This window comes from Stenella coeruleoalba (genome assembly GCF_951394435.1).
Source record: "Stenella coeruleoalba genome assembly, chromosome: 10".
Taxonomy (NCBI): Eukaryota; Metazoa; Chordata; class Mammalia; order Artiodactyla; family Delphinidae; genus Stenella; species Stenella coeruleoalba.
Window position 1 is genome coordinate 66639880 of NC_137156.1, and position 24418 is coordinate 66664297.

The window sequence follows — 24418 nt, forward strand, 5'->3', positions numbered from 1 at the left end:
TCTCTGAGAAGGTGCCCAGTGCACTGCAGGCCTCCCCAGCAGAAACGAGCCTGGGGTTAGAATGAGCCAATGGGATCACCAGCACTGGGGCCTTAGGGCCCAGGCAGCTCTGGGCAGGGAGCCTCGAAGGTGCTGGTGATCACAGGGCCAGGACCATGGATTCCTACTGTCTCCTTCCTTCCCCTTCCCTTCTCTCCTCTGCCTTCTCATCTTCCTCTGCCTATTCCTCCCTTTCTCCCTCTTTATCTTCCTCAGTCTCCTTTTTGCTGCTTCCTCCCACCCCTTTTCTTCCCACTCTTACCTTCCTCTCTTTATTTCTCTATCCTCCTCCTCACCCTCCACCTCACAGGGTACCCGTGGTCAGATTCCCTCTTAGCTGCTCTCCCACTCAGACGCTGAAGAGCCAGGCCAAGCACAGCTTATGATGGTGGTTTCTTTACCCCTAGGCATGAAGGCTGGAGCCAAGCCTGGAGGGACCCCAGGGGCTCCTGCCAGCCAGCCAGGTGCCGAAGGGGAGAGTGTGCTCTCCAAGATTCTCCCTGGTGGGGCAGCAGAGCAGGCCGGCAAGCTGACGGAAGGTACGCACTGCCTACAGCCAGGTCCAGGGTGGACGGCTGCTCCAGGGCCCTACTCTGGCAGAGGTCGGGTCTGGGGACTGGTTCCGGGCTCAGTCACCCAGGCACAGGCCAGCCCGAGGGCCCACCTGCTGCGGCCTAGTGGTTCTCTGGGTAGTCCCTGCCCCTTAGGCTGAGCTTGGCTTCACTGTGCCAAACGGCCTTGACTAGGAGGGAGCCTAGCCCGACTTCCTGACACCTCTCTCCTTTTTCTGTCACAGCTGTGTCTGCTTTTGGCAAAAAATTCTCCTCCTTCTGGTGACCATGCCCTGCAGGGTGAGTATGAGCTGCCTGTACCCACCCTCTCCTGGTGCTCGAGTCAGGGCTCTTAAGTCCTGCGGGGTCTTCTGGGAGGAATGTGGTCTTCAGTAGTGGGTGATGTGGCCAGAGCTGCAGTGTCCTTCCCCTATGAGAGTGGGAGGAGGAAGAGGAAGAGGGACCCTGTGCACAGAGGTCCCAACATGTGGCCAACACAGTAGAGGTCCCCAGCAAAGAGAAGCCAAGGCCAACATCCCTTTGTCCTTTTCTACCACCCCTTAGCCCCCAACAGGGTTCCTAAAGCTATGAGTTGACATTAGGTTGTAGGTGGGTCCCCCTGGGATACAGCTCCTCCCAGCCCTCCTCTGTAAATGCTCCACAGGCTCTTGAAGAAATGAAGGGAGATGATATCATTGCTGTGGAAAAATCTCTGGAGTCAGAGGCCTGGGCGCAGCTCTGGACTCTGCGTATAACAGTGAGTATCAGGACTAGGGTTGGGTGAGGCAGAGGAGGGAGTGAAGGGCCAAGGCCTAGCTGACCAGACTGACCCAGTTCCTGTAAGTGTGAGCCAGGAGGGACCTGGTGGGCTTCCTTCAGCTAGGATGGGCCCAGCTGCTACCTGGGAGGCAGAGACAACTGAGCTGGCTGAGGTGAGTCAGGTAAGTAACCTTGGGAAAGGGGCCCGGCAGAGCAAACTGTGCCCCACAACTTGGGGTCTGTACACTAGGCACTGATTCCAAAGCCCCGTCCTTGAGGCCTAGTGCTGGGACCTTTGCTCCAGACATTCAGATGAGGCTGGAGTCCTCAAACCCTGCAGAGCTTAGCACTCCTTGGTGTGACGTCAAGATACAATTGGCTTCACAGGCTGAGTTCAAGACCTGCAAGGTGGAAAAGCAGAATGAGTGGAGAGGCAGACAGGAAAGGGATGGAGCGGAAAGGGAGGTCACCCAGACAGGAGTCTCAGCTCCAGACCAGGTCAGCCCAGGGAGAGAGTGGAAGGGCCTCAGGATGGGAGCCCTGGCTCTCTCTGGGCTGCAATGGCCAAAGCAGGATCTGAAGCCTCTGCCTAGAGCCTCCTCTGGACCTGGCCTTGCCTCTGGGCGGGAAGGAGGAAGCGGTACATCATGCAGGATGGCAGGGAGGGTAGGCTGGCTGTTGGTGCTGCTCTGCGCACAGCCAGGGACCACCTCCTCCCATTCCATAGCCTTGGGACCCTCTTCCTACCGCGCCTTTGCGAATTCTACCGTTAAAGAGTATGGAGGTGTGGGTGCTTCTCATAGTGAGCAGGTGTGTGTTTGGCAGGGCCAGGCCCTCAACAAGCAAATCACGAGGGAGCGCTGGGGCCAGCAAGGGCCTTTGCCCAGGCCTGGCCTGCTTGTGGGAGGGAGCTAGGTGTAGTGCCAAAAGGGCCACCTATCTCTGGAGGACTAGCAGGGAAACTGGAAAGGTCCAGTTTCCCATCCATTTATTCATTTATTCAATAAATGTTTGTCAGGCCCTAGGTAGGTGCTGGGCCCTGTTCTGAGTTCTGGGGATCCAGCAGGGAACGAGACCAAGTCCCTGCCCTCTCAAGCTGACAGCCCGTTAAGAGGGGCAGAGAATAAATAAGTTTTTAAAAAATGAGATTAAAAGATAATTTCTGAAGGTTATAAGTGTTCTGAAGCCAGGGACGCAGGGTTATGGCATGGAGGGGGCCACTCTAGAGAAAGTGGTCAGTGATGGGTAAGGCTCAAGGGAGGAGAAGAGGCTGCTGTGGGATGTGCCCAGTGAGGGAACAGCACCCGCAGAGGCTCCGATGAGACAGATAGGCCTCAGGGACAGACAAAAGGCCAGCACAGCTAGATCCACAGTGGAGGGGAGAGATGGTCGGGGTGACGTCAGAGGGGGCAGGAGCCAGCTGGGGTGGGCTTTGTAGGCGAAAGTAAAGAGCCCGGAACTTATTCTAATTAGAGTAGCCACAGTGCAGCACCTCAGTGTTCTTCCTGCCTTCACCCCACGACAGCGGGCTCCCTGACACTTTCCCACCCAGCTGGATGTTTCCTCTGAGTTGCCCTGAAACAGGTATGAAATCAGAAGTTGTGCTGAAGGGAGGGGAAAGAGGGGCAGCCCATGGACCAGGTCTATGGCAGGACCCACCTTGGGTGTAGGGCACTGTTACCAGGGAGGGAAAGGAACCACTTGCATCGTTCCTTTTGTTCTGTGTCCTGTCACACGATGTGCGTGGGCTACTGAGACCACTAACTTTGTAATTAAAAGAATCACCCTCAAGTTCTGGCATTTGGCTGAGTGGGCCAAGCGGTCAGTGCTTCTGTGAGTGTCTATCTCCTGGTGTCTTCTGTGGAAATTTCAAAAGTGGGCTGGGAGAGGCTTGTTGTTTTAAACAAAATCCCATCTCCCTCACTCTTAAGAAACAAAAAGCAACTTGTGTTAAAGAAATGGCCCTTCCTGGCCAACCTGATTCTTTCTTCCTGATCTTCTCTTTATGACCTCAAACCTGCCCAAGCACCCCTCTCCCCCAGCCTCAGTGGGGTGGGATCCCGTGGGTGAGGAGGAGCCAGGCCGTCAGCTTGTGGCAGACAGCTGGAAGGAGTGCGGGCGGGAAGCAGCTGTCCACAGTTCTTGACAAAATTCTTCTGTCTTTCCTGTTTCCTTTCCCCCTCCCCCCTTTTCTCCTCCAAGCATCTACAATCTGGCAAACCTTGGCCCAAAGACTCACACCAGGTGGGACGTGGCAGGCGGGCCTCAGTTGAGGACGGGATGTTTTCTAACAGCAGCTGCCGGGGTGAAACATCTGTTGGTCAAGTGGGACCATTGGCCCAGGGGGACCTGTGATTGTCTTTCCAGAGACCCTGCTCTCCTCAGGGCACCACCTTCAAGGCGTAGCCGTCGTTGGGAGGGAGGAACCCTCTCTTCAGGCCCTGTCACGCGGCAGTCTTGCTGCTCTTCCCACAGCCGCCTTCCGCGGCCTGGCCAGCCAGGCTACCAATGCGTTATACACAGAGTTTGGGCGCGCGCAGCCTGTTTTTGACGGACGCTGCCCTCCCTCCGCAATGCCAGAAGTTTTTCCACAGCCTTGGAGAGGGGCTTTGACTGAGGGCTGGGGGCCCTGGGCTCCGTTTCCTTCACATTCCAGCTGGCCCAGATCCCTCTGTGGCCACAGGGCCCTGCCCCCTTCACCCTGCCCCCTGGGTGACACCGGAGCAGACTTCCATGTGGCTAGCGTGGGATTGGGAGAACTTTACAAACATTAGGACCTAACACTGTCTCATCGCTGAAATAAGAGGCCATAGCACCGAAAAGCAGCGTGGGCGCTGGCTGAGGCTTCTCCCAGCCCGTGGGTGGCCGCGTGCTAGCACGCCCGCCACCATCTTCAAAGCCATCACCCCCAGTCATCGTGAGCATCCCAGCGGCACCACCATTGTCTCGACCAGCCGGCTCCTCGTTCGTACACCTGGGGATTTCTTTTGATTTCAAGAACAGCCTTAATTATTTCAGTTTGATTTAAGTGTATACCTCATAAACATTGTTCTTTTATTTCTCCCCCCACCCTTTCTCTCTTTGCTCTCTCGGCTCACCTCCTTGCCTCTCCCCTCCACCACCACCTTGTGACTGATGGTTTGGTTCCCTCTCTGCTCTGCCCCTGCTCAGCATGGGGAGAATATTGACTTAGAAGCAATAGTGGGCAGCAGGCCACCAAGAGCACAACCCCAGGGCGGGGTCTAGGGAGGCCCCTCAGCCCGCCTCTGTTTACCGTGCAACTCCAGTCCTTCTTAAGCCATCACCAGTGGACATGCTCAGAGCAGAGGGGCCAGGGCTTCTGCCAGCCAAGGGAAGGGCCCAGGGCCCTGTGCTGGGGAGTGTGGCACCGTCCATCCACCTGGTGGACTGGGCAGTGTTCCTCCCTGAGGCCCTTCCCTTAGGGGCCTCCCTTCACCTTGGGCACAGCCACAAGTCTCATCTCTAACGTTCTATGCAATGAAATATAAACCCTCAAAGACAACTGTTAATATTTATTAAATTCTGTGTTATGTATAAGGAGTTAATTGCAAACCTGCAATTGAGAAACTGGATAGATATGCTCATATCAAACCCCTCGCTCCCTTCCCCCTCCCCTGCTCCCACTGTGTGTGTGAAATTCTCAGTCTGTGGCATGTTCGACCTGTGGCAGGACTCGCTGCTGCCAGGCGAGTCACCGCCTGTCCCGCAGTGGAGCATGCACAGCTCGCAGCTTCTTTGCACGATTTCATCCATTTTCAATGCTCGACCCTCTTGCTTGGAGTTCTTTTTGTCTCAGAACCTCTCCTTCAGGAGTGCTTCTAGCTAACTTCTGCACGAGCTAGTGAGGACCCGCCGGAATTGCTGCCTGAGCATGCCAGGCTGTGGGCCCGGCAGTACAAGGCCCCACACCCTCTGCAGGTTTCTCTGACCAAGATGTCTCTGAGGAGACATGTGGTGGGAGCCCGCACAGGATGTGTGCGTGTGAACATTCGGAAGGTTTGCTGTAGGATTTCCATCTGTAAGTCACTCCCCCACTTATCCCAGCCCTGAGCCAGAGACATCTGGTCGCCCCTTCCCAGCAGGGCACTGCTGAAGAGCAGAGCTGGGCTGCGTCTGTAGCCAGAGGGACAGAGGCCAAGGGTAGGGCCCAGCTCCTGACTGCACTTCTCCTTTGTGGCTGGGAGGCTCAAAGGTCTGTGAGCCAGGAGATCTGGCCAGGGGGCCAGAGAATGCTCAGGAAGAGCTGGAGTTTTGGCATTTGTGGTGAGGACAGCTGACAGTGTCATCTTTGATCAGAGTGCATATTCACATAGACAGTGGCTTCAAGCTGAGTTTCTTGGGAAGCTTCTCAATAACAAAACTTACAGAAGGTTCTGTTGTGACACTCTCTGCATCTGTCTCCAGGACCTAAACTCCCTGCCAGCCCCTATCTCTGAAGCCTAAGTATCCCACTGCTCATCAGCTTCTCTAAGACTGAGCCAAGAGTGTGGCAGGTGGTAGCTGCCCGACCCCTCCAGGCCTGGCCTTCCTCCAGAGTGCTCTGGTTTGCACCATGCATTTCTCAGGGGTCCACATTTCTCATTCTTTCCCATAAGGTCTACAAACCCCTTCAGAGAGGGATCCTGGCCCACCTCTGGCAGCTGTGGATGAGATAGGAGGCTGTCAACCCTTGTGTTGGGCCTAAGACCCTGCCCTTCTGGATTTGGGCTTCACCCATCCAACGGGACACCTGCCTCATCCCAGAGATCAGGCCTGGGCTGTATGAGGCCATCTGTGCAAGGGCTGAAGGAGGCCACCATCTGGCACCTCTGACCACCCAGGGCCAGGTCTTTGTGGGGATGTGCCTAGTGGCTGGATACATGAGGGACTAATGCAGCGATCCTCCCGATAAAAGGCCAAGGGATGGGACCAGGAGCAGGGAACAGGCAGGGAGATGACAGCAGGTCAGCCTCCATCAAAGCTAGTTTCACGCTCTCCAATGTTGACGCTTCCGCAAATCTCCTTTCTGGCCAAGCTTTCTGAGTTTGAAATTTCTGACATCTGCCACTCCCTAACCCCCAGTGTATCCACAGGACACATCTGTGCCTATCACCCCTTGTGAAGGTGGCTGGAGCAGGCCTCTGGGCCACAGGTGTCCTGGCCCTTGTGTGGATACAGCTGTGGCTCTGGGGGCCAGAGGCTGAGGGACCAGCATTCGATGCCTTGGGCAGTGGGGAGCACCAAGCACATTTCCACATGGGCAAGGGGTTCTCTGGGATGCAATCCAGGCCTTCTCTACACCCTCCCCCGACCCAGTATCATGAACAAGGGCACTGCCGCCTCTGTCTACTTCAGGGCCTAATGCATTCACAGTGACACCCCGCTTCCCCACCATCCACTTAGTCCTTGGGAAGAGAGGGTGGTCTCAGGGCCCATGATGACTGGGCAGCAGTGGCAGCAACCATGGCCTGTCTTCTGGAGCCTGTGGGGAGTTTTCCAGGCAGATTCTTTACCATGACAACAAGGTCCTGGCCTGTTGGCCCCTCCCTTGCCCTCGTGCCCCCTCCCCCCATTCTGTAAATACTGGTCATTGTGGACTCCGACAGGGTCAGAGGGACAGGCCTGACCAACTGAAACTCCTCAGAGATATCACTTCTGTCTCCCTGGGTACCAGCAGCCCTGCTGCCATGTGCACTGGGGTGGCACTGGAGAGCCATGGAAGTCATGAGATATTGTGTGTGTGTGCATGTGAACAAGTGTGTGAGTGTGTATGTGTGTGTGTGTCTGCCTCATTTGGCCTCTGGGATCAAATCAGCTCCTTCTCTCTAAGTGCAGTGCCCTGGAGAGTGGTGGCCGCCCAATGCCTTTCCTCTGCTAGCTTCCATGTCTTGTTTTTGCTTCCCCCTCACTCCTTCCCTGCCTCCCTTCTTTCCTCTCTCCCTTTCTTTCCTTCTCTCCTTCTTTATTTGAGGGGGGAAGAGTGCTGTACAAAGTCAAACAAACAAGTTTACAGTTGTAAGTGCAATGAATGACCCGAGTCCTTCACATGACCTTGTGAATCGTGTGCCGTCCTCCTGTGCTCTGTGAGAACTCGTGGTACTTCAGTGTCCCTCCCCCTGTATTGTAACAAGGTAATTCTGTGGTATCAGAATAAAAGGACTTGATATAAACAACCTACAGACTGTCTCTGGGATGGTTTCTGAAACGGGAAGGCGTAGGCAGAGGAACAAATCCCCAAACTGTGACAGTCCTATCTTTTCACAGTTAAAGGGAAAAGAGTGAAAAGGCAAAGTTGCAGAAGTACTGGCAAGGCCAGGGCTGAGTTTATACCAATCTGTCCAAAGACAGTGGGCCTCTCCACAAAGGCGCCCCAAGGCAGGTTTAATGCTTGGACCTGGAGGGAGCGGTTAGCTCACTGGGCAGACTGCTGAGGGACTGTGCCTCCACAGCCTTTGAGTGTCGGGGCTGCACAAACAGCTTTCTAGGGCCTGGTTCCCTGGGGAAGCAGGTGAGCAGGTGCTGCCCCCTGGTGTTGCCAACAAGCCCTACACCTGTCTGCCTTGCTGTGTCCACTCCAACCCCCAAACTCTTGGGGGCTGCTAGATCTTAGTCCTTCCCCAGGATGGGAGAGCCTCCTTATCAAAGTAACCCAGAGTTGCTAGAAATTTTTTAAAACACAGATAAATGAAACGAGTATCAGCCTCACCTCTGGCCTTCCCTAAAGTTAGTATCTTGATGCATGTCTTTCCTTCCTGTTTGTGTTTTTCTTTTTCATTTTAAACAGAAGCCAGAAGGCACAGTACTTACTGTTTTCTAGCCTCCTGCTTACTTCTACACATTCATTCCAAGTATTTAGATGTTCATCCTCCAGTGCCCGGCCTCCAGAGAGCTGCACCATGCGTTTACAGACAGTCTACTGCACATGCCCTCAAGGACAGGCACCATGTTCCCAGTTTTCCTGTTATAAACAATGCTGTAATGAACATCCTAGTTTCCAACTTTCCACCCAGATTGGTGGCTGGGGCCACTCTTTCTGCTCCCAGTTCTGGCCTTACCAGTCCTGCACACACTGGATGCTCACAAGTTAAGTGGCCTCAGAAAGTGGAAACTGTTTTTAGTTAACTAATCCAATGGAAGGAGAAGCTGCAGGCCAGTCAAGTGGGATCTCAGTCAAAGGCAAGGCAGGGTGCAGGGAGCCAGGGCCCTGAGGTGTGGAAGACCAGCCAGGCTCAGGGTATATGGAGGAGGGGACATCCGTTGCTGCTGGCCTGACCGCTGCCCAGCCTCTCCTGCCTTCTTCTGCCATTGTAACCTGCCCAGTCCAGTGCCACTGTCCTGAGGGAGCCTGCCTGCCCAGGTTTTTCTTTCCACAGGAAGCTCTCTGGTTCTGGGTGGAGCCTGACCCCCCAGGCCCTCTACACCCAAGAACTTGGGCTGAGGCCTGGGAAGGCAGACAGAGGCCCACACGCTCATGATCCCCAGCAAGGTGCCACTGAGTGGGGCGGGTGAGGGCTGCAGGGGCAGATAGCTTCTGGGGTAGGCCTGGTGGCCGATAAGACCAGGCGACACCCTGTTACCTTTGCACCCGCCCTTCTTTGCCCCACGCCCCGGAGCTCCAGGGCTCGAGCTCTGTGCCCCCTGCCAGGAGCGCACCTCTGCCCTTCTTTTCTCGTCGGCCTGAGGGCCCCTCCAGAGCAGGGCCTGGCACCGTCTGGTGAATGCTTGCCCCGTAATGGACCAGAAGGACCCGACAGTTAGCCTCCGGGCTGCGGAAGACCCCAGCTGGGGCTGACTTCGGCTTGCACCCTGCCTCTCACGCCCCCGCCCTTCATCTCTCTTTTCCTCGACTTTACCCTCGCAGGGCTCAGCCCCGCCCTCCCACCCCACCCCCGTGTCTTCGGAGTCCTCGGTCCGCAGCCTCTCAGGACCTGCCCCCGGATGCTTAGGGCCCACCCCCGTCCGGCCTCATCTGCCCTCCTCCCGTGGGCCCTGTCGTTCTTCACACACCTCGCCCCTCCCTACAGACCCGCTCCTTTATTCCGTTTCGACAGCGCCACCCCTTCTCCTCGGAAACCCCATTCCCTCCCCTCCCAGTAATAGGCCGGGCCTTGGCCCACAGAGCTCGCCTCTCTCCAGCCTAGCCCACCCCGAAAGGCCTGCTCCTTTCCCCGAGGTCCCTGCTCTTCCCCTCCAGGACTCCTGGGGCCGCAGCTCCAACTTGTTCCTCGCAGGCCCCACCTCCTTACCATCGAGGCCCTGCCCCTCGTCTAATCGTCCTCGCTCATTCGTCGAAAGTCCCGCCCCTCTCACTGTGCGGCAAGGCCGCGGCGGAGACTGGCCGGGCCTCTCACTTCCGGGCGCCTGAACGCCCCGCCTCACCCCGGCGGCCCAGAGCCACCATGGAGCGGCAGGTGAGGGAGCGGCCCGCGGTTCCCGTGGTCTTTGCAGCCCGGGCCGGGCCTGACCCTGCTGTGTCCCCTGCGCAGGTGCTGCTGAACGAGCCCGAAGAGGCGGCGGCGCTGTACCGGGACCTTAGCCGCCAGCCCGCGCTGAGCGCCGCCTGCCTGGGCCCGGAGGTCACCACGCAGTACGGGGGTTGTTACCGGACGGTGCACACTGGTGTGTGTATGGAGGGGAGTCGGTGGAGAGGAGGGGGGCGTGGAGGGCTAGCTGCCTGACAGTGCACACGGGTGTGTGGAGAAGGCCGGGCTTGGAGAGTGTGGGTGTGGAACAGTGCATCCGGAAGAGGTCTGTGCACACAGGTGTATGGGGGGGCGGCCTATTTGGGGTATTATGGGATGGTGCCCATGAGTGCAGAGTGTGGGCCTTGTAAGGGTCACCCCCGTCATCGTATCCCACACCTGCTCTCAAGATTCTAGGGTGGATGCTAGGAGCAGTAATCGTTTCTCTCCAAGACGTTGTCAGCCTAGGCTCTGGAGGCCTAGACTTGAGAGTTGTGGCCAAGTGTTGCCCATCCTGCCCCCCAGAATATCTGGAGATAGACTGAGAGAGGTGGGGTAGGGGAGGGGGTAGCCTGTGCTGGGACTGGTCAAGTTGAGCAGCCTCATGCCTCTTCTCGCAGAGTGGACCCAGAGGGACCTGGAACGCATGGAGAACATCCGATTCTGCCGCCAGTACCTGGTGTTCCATGATGCGGACTCAGTGGTGTTTGCAGGGCCTGCGGGCAACAGTGTGGAGACCCGGGGCGAGTAAGTTTGAAGGAGGAAGCTTGTAGGCAAGGCCATGGCCATCTGCAAGCCTTTTATGAATGCCCACCCTGTGCCTTGGTGTGGGTAGGGCCCAGAAGGGAAGCCAGGAGCCAGATCCCTGACCCTTGGGAGCTCAGGTAGTAGTGACATGGTCACAAGCATTGGAGGCTTGCTCCATACTTGGGCTGGGACTAGAGTCCCTGCCCCAGGGAAGGGAGGCAAGGCAGCTGCCGTGGTAGGGCTAGAAGGGCTGCAGGGGCGGTTGTGGGCCAGAGCCTCAGGAATCTTGTCTAAGAGGTTGTGGCCAATAAGGGGACAGGATGGGTTATCACTGGGTGGGAGGTAATACTGACCTGCTCCCCTACATCCTCCTCAGGCTGCTGAGCAGAGAATCTCCTTCAGGCACCATGAAAGCTGTGCTGCGCAAGGCTGGAGGGCCGGGCGCTGGGGAGGAAAAGCAGTTTTTGGAGGTAAGTCTGCATAGGACCACGTGGTGGGTAACTGGGGGCTCAGTCCCACGGATAAGGCTCTGTTGGAGGATAGGCAACCTGACTCCCAGATGTCCTTAGGTTTGGGAGAAGAACCGGAAGCTCAAGAGCTTCAACCTGTCAGCGCTGGAGAAACATGGGCTGGTTTATGAGGATGGTGAGGCATCTGGCTGGTGAGCAGGCAGGGCGGACAGGAGGGGCAGCCATAGCCCAGGGCTCCCCCTGATCGGCCTTCCTTGCACCCAGACTGCTTTGGCTGCCTGTCCTGGTCGCACTCGGAGACACACTTATTATACGTGGCAGAGAAGAAGCGCCCCAAGGCTGAGTCCTTCTTTCAGACCAAAGCCTTGGACGTCAGTGGCAGCGATGACGAGGTGGCCAGGCTGAAGAAGCCAGACCAGGCCATTAAGGTGCTCATGGCCATGGCCAGTCCATGAAGGCCCCTCAGGGCAGTGCTGGGGTCCACTATGCTCTCTGCCCACACTGTGCCTATCAGAACCAGGGAGGTACTGGCTTCTAGGGGGCAGGGCCGTCTCCTGCAGGACAGCCTGGGCAATGAGTGTCTTGTGTTCTCAGGGGGATCAATTTTTATTTTACGAAGATTGGGGAGAAAACTTGGTTTCCAAAAGCACTCCTGTACTCTGTGTGCTGGATGTCGAGAGTGGCAACATCTCTGTGCTTGAGGGGGTCCCTGAGAGTGTGTCCCCTGGACAGGTTAGTGCTGACTTGGCCTACATGACTCCGAAAATCTGGGGCCCCTGCCTGAGCTACTGTCCCTTGTTCACACCTGCCCTGTGGTCTTGTTTACAGGCATTCTGGGCCCCTGGAGACACAGGTGTTGTGTTTGTGGGCTGGTGGCATGAGCCCTTCCGGCTGGGCATCCGCTTCTGCACCAATCGAAGGTGAGGACAGTCGAAGGGGCAGGGCAGGGGGCCTTGCAGCTCAGACTGGCCTTGAAGCTGAGTGTCTCTCTGGTGGTTCCAGGTCAGCCCTGTACTATGTAGACCTCATCGGGGGGAAGTGTGGTAAGTGCTGGCACCTACCTGTGCTTCACTGACACACACTGGCCCTGGCAGCCTGCATGATGCTTGCATTTCTGTCTGGTCCAGAGCTCCTCTCGGATGACTCTCTGGCTGTCTCTTCTCCCCGGCTGAGCCCAGACCAATGTCGCATCGTCTACCTGAGGTTCCCATCTCTGGTCCCGCATCAGCAGTGTGGGCAGTTGTGCCTGGTGAGCTGGGGTGGGGGTGGGGGGAGGTCAGCAAGAGGAGGGGATGGCAGATGAGAGCTGAAGGGTCAGCTTCATCTCCCCATGGCCTCCTCAGTGGACCTCCTGTCCTGGGTACAGTGATGGTGTGAGTTCTGCCTTTCCTTCTCTCCAGGCAAGGCCTGGAGGCTGAGAGTGCTGTCATGGGGGCTCTGCACAATCAAAACTCACCACCTTGAGAGCATCCTCTGTCTACGAGAATGCTCCTCCCTTTGCTTCTCATCTGCACGTGGCCAGGCTCTGCAAGGGGCTGGGATATAATGGGCAGTTACAGAGTCTCAGTCCTTGTAAAAGGGCCCCTCCAGACATCTGCTCCAGGTCACCAGAAAGGAGATACATCAGGCCTCTCTCAGGTCCTCCCCTCCCTGCCCTGAGGGCACTGCCAGTCCCCTGGTGAGCCTGACCATTGTGTTCTGTTGCAGTATGACTGGTATACCAGGGTCACCTCCGTGGTGGTGGACGTTGTGCCTCGGCAGCTGGGAGGTAAGGGGTGTCGGCTGGGTGGGTGCCAAGGAACATGCAGTTCTGTTTTCCTGCCATCTGTTATCCCTGCTCAGGGCCAGCCTCCTCAGCTCTTCCTGCCTGGGTTCCTTCTGAAGTCTCCCCGCTGCTGGGCCAGCCCCAGGTTCAGCCTCTGCAGGGGGTGGGGCCATTGCTATAGGGAATGGTTCTCATAGAAGGTCAGCTGGACCAAAGCTGAGATCCGAGTGGCCCAAGCTGGCTGAGGCTTGAGATTATTTCACTTGTGCCGCAGCCCATAGATTTATCTTGTTTTTCCAGTGGCTGCTTAAAGCCACTGCTCCTTCAAGGGGTCTCGGAAAGTACACTAGATTGGCAGGTCCTGCCCCAAGGGTGCTCATTCTCCCGCTCCCAGCCCCCACCCCAGCGTTTGTCTAGTCCAAGCCCTTGAGGCAGCAGGGTCTCTGGGAGGGTGGCTCTTGGCTGACAAGCTCCAGTCACAGTCTCGGGTGCTCACAACTCTGCTTGGGATCCCAGACTATCCCAAGGACGTGAGGGGTGAGTCTCTTGTTTTCTTAGGCCGCCTGGTCAGTTCCAGGAGTCAAGGACAAGGGATGGCCTCCTTTTCCTGTCTTTGGGTTACAGGGATGCAGCAGTGGGGACCTGGTCTGAATCCGAACTCTGCCCCTTATTAGCTGTGTGTTCTTGGACAGTATCCTGACCCCCTGATCTTCCATTTATTTATGGGAGGAGAGGGTGGTTGTTCCTGCCTTCTTTGTAGGATTGTAGTGAGGGGTAAATGAGTGATGATGTTAGAGGGTAGGATTTATTCAGGCCCGAGTGCCAGGTACTCTGCTAAGTACGGTTAGAGACAGACAGGTGTCTTGGTTACAGCATCCGCTGCCTCCTAGCGGCCCTTAAGAGCAGCTCAGAGGAATGCCAGTGCGTTCAGTTTCTATCAGAAGCTCTTCAGCTCCGCCTCTCTTGGGCCCTCAGAGGCCTCTGCCCCTCAGCCCCCTCTTCAAGCAGTTCCTCATTGCCTAGGGTACCCCCATGTATGTGGCTGTTGTTCTGTCACAGTTCTGGGGCCCCAGGTGAATTCCCCAGTGACCCGGGCTGTCTCATAGTCTGGACACACACACACACACGCACGCACGCACATACACACACACACACACACACACACTCATAGTCTGGACACACACGCACGCACGCACGCGCACACACACACACACACACCCGTAGTCTGGACACACACACACCCCTCCACTCTTGGACGTGGCCCCCAGCTCTCTGCCTTTGCAGAGAACTTCTCTGGGATCTACTGCAGCCTTCTGCCTCCGGGATGCTGGTCAGCTGACAGCCAGAGAGTGGTTTTTGACTCAGCTCAGCGCAGCCGGCAGGTGAGGAGCCCTGACTGTGTTGAGAGGCAGCCCTCAACCAACCCCCAGGAGCTGTGGGCCTGGGACATAGCACACACACACTGCCAGGTGGACCGCCCAGCTCACAGGTCTCCCTGGCCCCTTAAGGCCCTGCCTGCCCCTGTCCTGGACTCATTTTTCCTTGAGGGGGCTGGCTGCCCTGGTACCCCATAACAGAGCCCTTGGCCCTTTCTCCTGAGGCAGAGATGCAAAGCCCCCACCCTCAGCATTGCCATGTGGTGGGCAAGGGGGCTGCCACTGGGGCGGGCCCCTGAACACCATATGGGGAGCTGATGGAGATGGGACAGCAGCTTTCTCCCAGGGACTGTGTGGGGACACCACAGTGTGCCAGACTCCTTTGGGGTTAGATACCGTTTGGTCCTCAGGGTAGCTCTAAGGGGCTCAAAGGCATTCCTTATCTTGCCCAGGGTCACTTAGCAAGTTGTGATGGAACTGGGATTTGAACCCAGGCCCTCAGGCCACTCCCTACTGCACTGAGTAGCTATCACCATACTCACTCACAGCTCTGGCCTTGGCCCAAGGGTCCCCAAGAGGGTAGAGAGGAGGTGGGGGCAGGACCCATAGGGCTGTTGGATGTGGTACCACACATGGCCTCCTCTCTGCTTCAGGACCTGTTTGCTGTGGACACCCAGATGGGCAGTGTGACCTCTCTGACGGCTGGTGAGCAGGGCTGGCGAGCGGGCCAGCCAGGCCAGGGGAGGGACTGGAGCTCAAGCATGTGGGGCAGCACTCTCGGCCACTCTGCACCACTGACTGTCCCACAGCCTTTACTGACAGTCTTGCGAGGACCCTGCCTATGCAGGACCCTTACCCAGCCAGCAGACTGCCTCCTGGCTCTGCTCTGCTCCCTGTGTCCTGGCATTGCCTCAGCACGGCCCCCACCCTACTTCTCAAACCCACAAAATTCTCTCTTGCCAAGATCTGCCAGAGTCATCCTTCCCTCTCCCCAAACCTCAGGCAGAGGCACCTCTGCCAACCCAGGGCGCAGAAGCCCTGGGTTGGCTCCCTGATCTTCCTCTTACCCAGGCCTGATGATTCTGCACCTAAAGTGTTTTTGAGTCCTCCACCTGCCCTGGCTGTACTCACTCCTCCACAAAGCTACCAAAGGATTGTTCCCAAACTGCATCTCATTGTATAGTATCTGCTTAAGAATCTGAATCTCCTTGGACCCCACTGCCTAGAATTAGCACCTCCCCCCCAGCCTTCTGGGCCTAGCTGCCACCCCTGCAGACGGCAGTCATCAGGTGGTGGGTGGTTGTGCCATGTGGTCTGGTGTGTCCCCAGATCTGGCAGTCCCAGGGGACAACCAGCGCCTGCTGGATGAATGGACTGAGAAGGCGGCTCACCCAGAGCTGTGTGCGGTTGTCTGTGACAGTCCCTCTGTGGGCATCCCTTTGCTTCCCAGGGAATAAGGGGCACCTCACTATAAAGCCTCCAGCCTGGGACTCTGGCTCTGCAGGGACTGGGTGGGAATAGTGGTGGCATCTGCCTTGTCCAGGGGGGTCAGGTGGAAGCTGGAAGCTGCTCACGATTGACCGGGACCTCATGGTGGCACAGTTCTCCACGCCCAGCCGACCCCCATGCCTGGTGAGTGTTGGTGGGCCCCAGGCCAGGAGGCAGGGATTCGGTGCAGGCAGAGTTCCCCAGGTCAGGGAACTGGCCCGAGTCTGACTGTGGCTGGTCAGCATGTGAGAGGCCAAGGTGTGGACCCAGCCCAGTATAGTCCACGAGGGTCTGGCACTATGGGGAGAAACTACTGGGTTAAGGTTTGCTCTGTTCAGAACAGGGTGCCTGGGAAAGTGCTCAGTCCTCTAGCATAACAGCCTAGAAGCTGAGGAGGGAGGGGTACATATGTGTGGTTGTGTGAGTACCTGTGTATATACCAGCTCATGACAGGAGTCCATGCTGGGCCCTCTGGAGGTGGGCAGATGGCCCAGTATAATGAGAGCTGCCCACTCGCACACTGGTGGAAAGGCAGGGAGGCAGCCAGGCCACCTGTGACACACTCTTTCCCTTTGGCAGAAAGTTGGGTTCCTGCCTCCTGAGGGGAAGGAGCAGGCGGTATCATGGGTGTCCCTGGAGGAGGCCGAGCCCATTCCTGAAATCTCCTGGAGCATCCGGGTACTACAGCCACCCCCAGAGCAAGAGCATGTGCAGTATGGTGAGCTGGGCAGGGGCAGAGGGGCACCTTCTCCAAGTTCCCCAGCACAGTGTCTGTGGTCACCTTTCCCGTCTCCTGTCTCACATTTTGGGATTTTTTGAGATTACCTCTAAGAGGTATTTTTTTTCCTCTTGTGGACGGTCATGGGGAGTAGTGTCCAGGCATCTGAGCACCTACTCTGGGTATCAGAGCTGGGCATCACCAGGCCAGATCGTCTGCAGTGGGATAACGGAGCCCAAAGAAGACAGGCCTGTGTGAGGCCTCTGTGACCACACCTCCTCCAGAATGTTGTCCTTGCAGAGACTGGGACTCCCTGACTAGGGCAGAAGGAGCATGAGCGTCCTGGGGTCCATGTGTCACAGTGTGGGCTACCTTGGCCAGGTCTCTTGTTTCAGAGGTCAGCTGCAGACCTGCAGCTACAGCTGAGGCCTTGGCTGGGGAAGCCCCTCGGCAGTAGACCTGGCTCTGCTGATTGCTGCTTTTCCCCTGCAGCTGGCCTTGACTTTGAAGCTATCCTTCTGCAGCCCAGCGACCCTCCAGATAAGACCCAGGTGCCCATGGTGGTCATGCCCCACGGTAGGCAACTGGCCTAAGGGTCCTTGCCCTTCCACAATCCCTCCTAGCTAGCTCTTTCACCTTCTCTCTGTTCCCTATCTGCAGGGGGACCCCATTCATCCTTTGTCACTGCCTGGATGCTGCTCCCAGCCATGCTTTGCAAGATGGGCTTTGCAGTACTACTAGGTGAGGGAGCAGGGTGCTGCACCTCTGGTAGAGCTGTGGGGTGGTGGTGATGGTGTGGGCCTGGTCTGTACAAGCACTGCGGGTACCACCCTAGTCTCCAGGCCTCTGGTAATCACTATCAGAAACTGCCCTGGCCAGTCTCTGGCTCCATGGCATGGTGATAACATGAAGTAACTTGCAACTGCCACGGAAAGGGTGTGTGGTCACTGGGCAGTCTCAAATCTCTTGGCCCCTTCCCCTTGAGTCTGGTGCAGCTAGCCTCAAGGCCTACTTCACATATAGGTGAAAGGGCGCTGGGAAGGTCACTTGACCACCCTGTCTGGTCCCTCCCTGGCCTCCAGTGAATTATCGTGGCTCCACGGGCTTTGGCCAGGACAGCATCCTCTCCCTCCCCGGCAATGTGGGCCACCAGGATGTGAAGGACGTCCAGGTAGCAGGGGCTGGGGCTTCTGGACGGGCTGGGGGTGTGGCTCCATTCAGCTGGGCAGGCAGCTGGCTGCAGCATGATCTGCCCACCCTGTAGTTTGCAGTAGAGCAGGTGCTCCAGGAGGAACACTTTGATGCAGGCCGTGTGGCCCTTATGGGTGGTTCCCATGGTGGCTTCCTGTCCTGCCACCTGATTGGTCAGTACCCGGAGACCTACGGTGCCTGCGTGGTGCGGAACCCTGTGATCAACATTGCCTCCATGATGGGCTCCACTGACATCCCTGACTGGTGGGTGTGCCCAGAGGTCCCCGCCCTTCTCCCCCCTCACTACGTACCCTCATGGAGCTCCGGCAGGCCCCAGAGCTCCTGGGCCTGCATCATCTCAGTGTCTTGTAGGTGCGTGGTGGAGGCTGGCTTCCCCTACAGCAGCAACTGCCTGCCAGACCTCAACATGTGGGGTGAGATGCTGCACAAGTCGCCCATCAAGTACACCCCTCAGGTACGCAGCCCTCCCCCTGCCCAGTGCACCACCAATTTGTCCAGGGCCCCGGGCCCTGCTCACCTCCACTCCCCACATACCTAGGTGAAGACACCAGTGTTACTGATGCTGGGCCAGGAGGACCGGCGTGTGCCCTTCAAGCAGGGCATGGAGTATTACCGTGCCCTCAAGGCCCGAAACGTGCCCGTTCGGTGAGTACAGCAAGACAGCCCTGGCAGCTGGTGGGCAGGTGAGCAGGGAAGGATCCTCAATCCTCAAACATTGCTGCCCAACCCTTACAGGCTCCTGCTCTATCCCAAAAGCACCCATGCACTATCAGAGGTGGAGGTGGAATCAGACAGCTTCATGAATGCTGCGCTCTGGCTGTGCACGCACTTGGGCAACTGAAGCCCTACCACTCTGTATGAGCTGGGTGACATATGCCACACTTGGCTCTTGGAGAGCCCCAGGGTCTGGCAGAGCGGCAAGAGGCTTCCTGGGCTCTGGACTTCATGGATGGGTGAGCCGAGGAATGTGGGCTATATACTCATAATAAATGAGGACACAGAGTCTAGTTCCTGCTGGTACTTTGTACCAAGCCACCCCTAACCCCAGCCCCACCCTTGGGGTTCAGAGACCATAGGCCCTGGGTATGGTAGCCATAAGGACGGCAACTACTTCCAGCGTGAGAGGGGAGGGGACAGCGAGAGGCTCAGCTGCTGCCTGTCCTGGCCAAGTAGGACTCCACCAGGCTAGCTCCCTCTACTGCAGCCCCTTCTGTCAGAAACTGCCCTACACCACCCTTCTCCTCCCAACAGTTTATTTAGGGGACTAGTGAGGCCCTGCCCTTCACAGCACCCACAGGCTAAGGTAGGACTAGGGTCAGATCGCCCAGCCCAAGTTGTGTTGGACTCTGCCACTCAGGCCCTAATGAGGAGTTGCCAATTCATTCCCTAGAAGTAAAGGCTAAGAAGCACCCTGCACAGGCATAAAGAGGAAAGGTGGCTTTATGTCTGACAGAAAGCTTCGTCCTCCCCAAGGCCCACAGGATTGAGGCTGGGACTAGCCCAGCCTCATGACCTTGTGAATCCAGTCCACAAACACAGAGACACGCATGAAGATGGATGGCCAGCGGGGCCGTGCGCACACTCGGTTGGGGATTATAATTCCCTCCAGGACCCAGCAGTCGTGAGTAAAGCAGGCAAGTGGGCCCCCGTAGTCACCCTGGTAGGTGCAAGAACTGGTGAGGGCCTGGACCATGGTAGACACTAGCCCCCTTCGGGGTGAAGCAGTACATTTTCAGCTTGCCAGGGGCCCTGCCACTGACCTCACAGGCTCCAGCAGGGGCCAACAGTCCTTCAGTGCACATCTCACTCTCGCGTACGCGACCTCGGTGCTTGATGTTACATTCCCGGTTGGAGATGACATTGAGGGAGGCTATGTTCAGGACCGTGTTGTCCCCTGTACCTACAGTGAAGAGAATGGGAAGAAGGATAGGGTCTGTGGGTAGTACACAAGGCTGGGCCTCTTGGCCTGGAACAGTCCATGCCCCTGCAGTGTACTCTTACCTTTGGTCTCGCCCCAGCCTGCGATCTCACACTTGGTGCCTGGAGGCACCACATACCACTCAGGGGGCAGGCAGATCAGGGCCACACGCTGGTTCAGGGTCGCAGGTCTTCAGCAAGAATGACGGCATTCAGGGTCTGAGGCCACAAGGCCCAGCCCCACCTCACACCCTCTTGACTTGTCACACACCTCTCCAGCTTGAGCAGAACAAGCTGGGAGCCAGAGGGCCCGCAGACCATCTTGGCCATTGAGATGCGCTGCAGGCCTGGCTGCCCGGGCTGTGGGTCCTGGAACAGGGTGCCTAGCCACACCTCATAGCCAGTGAGAGGCCCATGGCTGAGAGAGAAGCTCTGCTACATCAGTCGAGACTCAATAGTCTGCTGCCCAACACTCACCCATTGGCTTGCCTAGGGAAGGTGGCTAAGGGGGAGAGGAAGGCATGGGGTTGGGAGTCCCCAAACCCAAGGAAGGCTCACCAAGAGGAGAAGCACTGCCGGGCAGTCAGAACCCACTGCTCCTTCACTAGGGAGCCTCCGCAGAAGTGCTGGCCCTGCCTGGAGGAGTGCAGGTTAGGAAACGGTCCTGAGACACAGACACAGGCTGGACCTGCCATGTCTTGGCTAGGATCTGTGAGGCTGGGGCAGGTTCCCGCCCCCCTACTGGCACAAGCACAGAGGATGTAGCGTCAGCCCCTGTCTTGGAGAATCAGGCAGTTGTGCCTCACCGGTTGCGCAAGCTGACTGTCCAGGGTGAGTTCCCAGGCTGGCCGCCCACCACACGCAGCTTGGAGCGCCATGGGTCCAGGCGGGTCACTCTCTTGCCACACTTCTCAAACAGCACCTGGTCTGGGGGATAGAATGTGCTGTTTGAAACCCCGGACTGGATGGAGATGGGGGGTAAAGGGACCACGACGCATAACTGGCCCAAGTCCGTACCTGGGGGCTCCAGGATGGACGGCGGTTGGTCATCATCTGAAAGACCCAAGTTCAACCGCGTTAAGGGAGCCAGCCTTTGGCGGTGGAGGCTAGGGGCGGGGCCCCGGGGCTGTGTCGCCCGTGCTCACCGCAGCGCCGCAGTGCACAGTAGTCGAACGTAGTCCCCGGATCTGTGGTGTAGCACCAGGGCCCGTGACTATCCCCGTCTGGGTTCCTGCAGAAGTTCTCCTCCAGTGGTGCGTGTGGGGCGGAGGTGGGGGTGAACCTAGGCGGGAGGGGGAGCAAAATCAAAGGGTAATCCCAAGCCCTCGCAAGCCTCCAGTTGCAGAGCCGAGGCATGCCGCCCTAGGGTTAGTCCCGGGCGGGGCCTGTGGCCTCGGTCTGGGAGGCACCAGGCGCGCTGGCGGACTTACTGCGGCTTGTGCGGCGTCCCCGCGGACCAGCGCTGACACCGGACGCCCTTTCGGGTCTTGCTGACTGAGCCGCGGTACAGTTCCCCCGCGCCATGGTAGCAGTCTGCGGCGGGCGGACGGACGGGGGCGACCGTCAGCCGGTTCTCGCCCCAGCCCTCCGGCCCCGTGCGTCCAGCCCCAGCTCAGGCCTTACCCTCGGGCCGCACGTCGTCGGTGCAGCGCCGGATCTGGTAGCAGAAGGCCACGCGCATGCCAGGCCGCGATGTGAAGCACCAGGGCGCCTCCGATCCGTCGGGGTTCCGACAGAAGTTCTCCCGAAGGTCCCTGAGCAAGCACGCAGCTCAGCCCGGGTGGGTCCCAGGTCATGGGCTGGCCAGCCCGCCTGGGCGGGAGCCCAGCCTCCAGCTCCTCCCCAAGCCCCGCCTCCTTTCAAGCCCCGCCCGGGGCCCCCCTCAGGTCCCACCCGCAGGAGTAGCAGGCTCCCAGCGGCGGCCAGCCAACTCACTTGCACGCATACTTTTCCGGCGCAAAGCGATGCTGATGCGGATGCTGCGCGTCCCAACGCTGGCAGGGCACGCCCGCAGCGGTGGTGTTGACCGTGCCCCGGTAGCCCTCGCCTTTCCCGCGGAAGCAATTGAGCGTCGTGGCCTCCCGGCGCGGCTGTGCCTCGGACCCTTGGATGGATCGAGGCCGGTCGGAGCCCGAGTGGGAGGTGAGACTGGGGCTGGGGCGGAGCCCCACTGTTGTTGGGCCACCACCGGGTCACGCCCAGCCCCTCCTCTAGTCCCAGCCAGGCCACGCCCCCACGTGTCCCAGGTGCCCTCCCAGGCCCCGCCCTCACGCTCTACCGCAGCGGGGGAGGTCGCAGAACTCTCGCTTCATCTGCGGGTCCGCGGTATAGCACCAGGGCCGCTCCGAGCCGTCCGGATTCCGGCAATAGTTGTCGTCCAGACTTTTGTCCAGGAACCTAGAGGCGGTAGCCGGGCGTGAACAAGAGCCTGGGACTCAGGCCCTGTCTGGCCCCAACCAACTATGTGCTGCCTTACATCGCCCCGCCTCTGGAGTGCTGGGCCCTCCCCTTGCCCGCCCTCCTCCTGCCGAGCCCGCCCACGCGTACTTGCGGGGCTCGAAGGGGTGAGGGTGCGGGTGCTGCAGGTCCCAGCGCTGACACTCGCGTCCTGACTCCGTGCGGTCCACTGAGCCGCGGTAGTCCTCGCCATTGCACCAAAGGCAAGCGGCTGGAGACACAGGGCCGATGGGTTCGTGGACGGGCGTGGGCATGCTCCTCCCGCCCCAGGCTTGACCCGGAGCTGCTTACCCTCCCGGCAAGACTTAATGCCGCAGCTCTGGAAGCGCACGGCAGGGTCTGTTGTGTAGCACCAGGGACCTCTGGGGTCCCTATCCGGGTTGCGGCAGAAGTTGTCGTCCAAGCCATTTCGAAGTGTGGGTGTGTACCTGTGAGAGTAGCAATACAGTGCGTACTGGGGGCAGGCGCCAGGCCGGCAGGGACAGAGGGGAGCTGCAGTCTGTCTCACTTGTGGTCATTGGGGAACCTGTGGCTCCAGCGCTGGCAGGGTAGGCCACCCATGGTGATGGCCACGGTGCCCCGGTACTCGACCCCATTGTCCATGATGCAAGTCCGAACATAGACTGGGAGCAAAAGACCCAGGATCAACAAGGCCTGAGACCCCAGCAGCCCTCTCCCCAGCCCGCCCTTCTCTGCAGCCACTCACTTTTCTTTTGGAAGAGATCACAGCGCCTGGAACGCTGCAGCCGTGTATGAGGTGAGTGCTGGGTCCATGGCAGCAACTGGCAACCATGGCTGCTCACATTGTAGTGGAAGGCCCTGGGAGGAGGAGCCACAGGGTAACTCAGTGCCCAGGTTCCCCTACCTCCAGTGTTATCTAGGTCCTTTGGCCACTCACCTGCAGTCCAGTAGGGGCCCACAAAGCCCTGCACATTCCTCAGCATTTGCCACATCTTCTTGCCAAGGCCTGGGCCCCACTGTGTGTAGCAGGTGTTGCAGCTCCGTACCCCAGAGCACCTGGAAGTCATTCAAGGGCGAGCGCTGCCCTGCAGGGTGGGCATGCGTGTCAGCACATGTATATCAGCACGTGCACACTTTATTCATTCAGGGGATCAAACTACAAGGCCTCTGGAGTGGACCCTGTCAGCCCATTCAAGGGTCAGACCCCTGTACTGGGTGGGAGAAGCAGGCCCAGGCATGATAGTTATCACTAGTGCACCTGTTTAGTGGGCAAGGCACTAGGCTCAGCTGTAAAACATATACTCTGAGAGCAGTGGGTGATGGTGCTTGCCCCATGGAGCTTATCCCATCTAATTTCTCAGATGAGACTGAGAAGGCTCAGAGGTATCTTATTAACCATGCAGAGGCCCAACCCAAGCATTCTGACTCCAAGTCTAGGCTCTCACTAGCATAAGGGCATATGCTAAATTAGAGAATTAGATCTGGCTCATAAGGGGTAATTGCCTGCACGTGTGCCTGCGTCTGTGTGGCCCTAATACTGCCTCAATGCTACAGCAGACTTTTTAACGCAGGCCTGAATAGGCAATGTGTTTATGTGTTCCTGCGGCTGCCCAGCTCTGTGAAAGAAGCCAAGGTCACTCGCTGCTCCATGCCCAATAGGAAAGTAAGTTCCTGGCTCAAAGAGCCGGATGGGCCTGGGGCCAACCCCTTTCTGAACGCAGATGGGGATCAGGGCTGAGGGGAAGGGCACTCACCAGGGGCCCCTAAGAACCCCGTCAGAAGCAGCAGGAGTGGGAGCCACCCCATCCTCCTGGCTGGAGGCTGCACTGTGACCCACCACAGCCCCATCCGGGAAGTTGTGAAACCTGTCCCTACGGGATTGGGTGGCTCTGTCTCCACACCCCCACTGTAGACTTGCTGGGGCCTGACCTGTGACCCAGTGGCAGGAATGGGGGTGGTGCCAGGCCTTAGGCCCTATAGGTGAGGTACAAGTGTCCTCACTCTGGCACATTTAGCCCCCCGAGAGGCCTCCCTATGTAGTGGGCAGTGTTGGAAAGGTTCAGTGGGGACACTTGAGGGCCCCACTGCCCCCCTCCCTTAGCCCCACCCCCTCCCCCTCCCCGCACCCTAGGCTGCTTTGAAGGGAAGGGCAGTGTGGACATGGTTGCTGCCAGAGGCCTAGGTTCCAGCCCGAAGGTGGTGATATTAAACTTTTCTGAGCTTCAGCTTTCCCCTGTAAAGTGGAGAATATTCCCTGCCCCAGCCTCAAGGAGCCTGCCCCTTTTGCTGTCTTATCGGCCCCAGCTGGAGGCAGGTCTGCCCACGCCCCTGTCAGCAGAGCCCAGAGAGGCTCCCCTCGCCCCGCCAGAGATGCCATCCCAGGGAAGATGAGCGAGGCCACCCTTCTGGCCTGAATGGAGGTGAGGGTGACAGGTGGCAGGGACCCTGGGAGGCACGGCCTTTCAGACGTCCTAGGGGACCTGTGGGCCGGACCTC

At 58.2% G+C, this 24418-nt stretch overlaps 4 protein-coding genes across 9 annotated transcripts in view; 3 read left to right on the forward strand and 1 right to left on the reverse strand.

Moving 5' to 3' along the window:
- The window catches only part of BSN (bassoon presynaptic cytomatrix protein), an 85156-nt gene extending 83819 nt beyond the window's left edge, over positions 1-1337 (forward strand). Inside the window, exons 9-11 of the mRNA XM_079935236.1 lie at positions 447-578; positions 836-890; positions 1255-1337. Coding sequence (XP_079791362.1) covers positions 447-578; positions 836-876 — 173 coding nt within the window. The 3' untranslated portion in view covers positions 877-890; positions 1255-1337. The remainder of the gene's footprint in view (positions 1-446; positions 579-835; positions 891-1254) is intronic.
- APEH (acylaminoacyl-peptide hydrolase) lies at positions 509-18602 on the forward strand. 2 transcript variants are annotated; one of them, XM_079935246.1, is made up of 25 exons: positions 509-578; positions 836-890; positions 1255-1347; positions 9581-9760; positions 9836-9968; positions 10432-10558; positions 10935-11028; positions 11128-11203; positions 11293-11456; positions 11623-11760; positions 11857-11948; positions 12031-12071; positions 12156-12277; positions 12736-12796; positions 14078-14175; positions 14823-14874; positions 15713-15801; positions 16237-16375; positions 16868-16951; positions 17036-17116; positions 17458-17546; positions 17640-17830; positions 17939-18041; positions 18126-18232; positions 18323-18602. In XM_079935246.1, exons 2-25 carry the CDS (start codon positions 879-881, stop codon positions 18426-18428), a joined length of 2472 nt encoding a protein of 823 aa, XP_079791372.1. In that variant the 5' UTR covers positions 509-578; positions 836-878; the 3' UTR covers positions 18429-18602. The 2 variants fall into 2 exon arrangements, 1 of the variants encoding a protein (XP_079791372.1); XR_013830311.1 differs by lacking the exons at positions 18126-18232; positions 18323-18602 and having other exon boundaries at positions 17683-17830; positions 17939-18040.
- On the reverse strand, positions 12150-23814 carry MST1 (macrophage stimulating 1). Of its 4 annotated transcripts, none has more exons than XM_079935248.1 (18): positions 23677-23814; positions 22860-23007; positions 22668-22780; positions 22470-22584; positions 22253-22389; positions 22052-22172; positions 21783-21901; positions 21440-21608; positions 21128-21258; positions 20935-21037; positions 20650-20786; positions 20522-20557; positions 20311-20431; positions 20063-20140; positions 19776-19922; positions 19589-19695; positions 19348-19487; positions 12150-12282 (listed from the first exon to the last, which is right to left on the reverse strand). In XM_079935248.1, exons 1-18 carry the CDS (start codon positions 23768-23770, stop codon positions 12253-12255), a joined length of 2046 nt encoding a protein of 681 aa, XP_079791374.1. In that variant the 5' UTR covers positions 23771-23814; the 3' UTR covers positions 12150-12252. The 4 variants fall into 4 exon arrangements, with proteins under 4 accessions (XP_079791374.1, XP_079791373.1, XP_079791376.1 ...); XM_079935247.1 differs by lacking the exon at positions 12150-12282 and adding an exon at positions 18772-19244; XM_079935250.1 differs by lacking the exon at positions 12150-12282 and adding an exon at positions 18772-19244 and having other exon boundaries at positions 21440-21695.
- RNF123 (ring finger protein 123) overlaps positions 18431-24418 on the forward strand; it is a 35426-nt gene continuing 29438 nt past the window's right edge. Inside the window, exon 1 of one of the 2 annotated variants that reach the window (XM_079935243.1) lies at positions 18431-18540. The gene's annotated coding sequence lies outside the window, so the exon portion shown is untranslated. Of the gene's footprint in view, positions 18541-22582; positions 22719-24418 lie in introns of those variants that run through there. The other variant, XM_079935244.1, reaches the window with a different exon arrangement.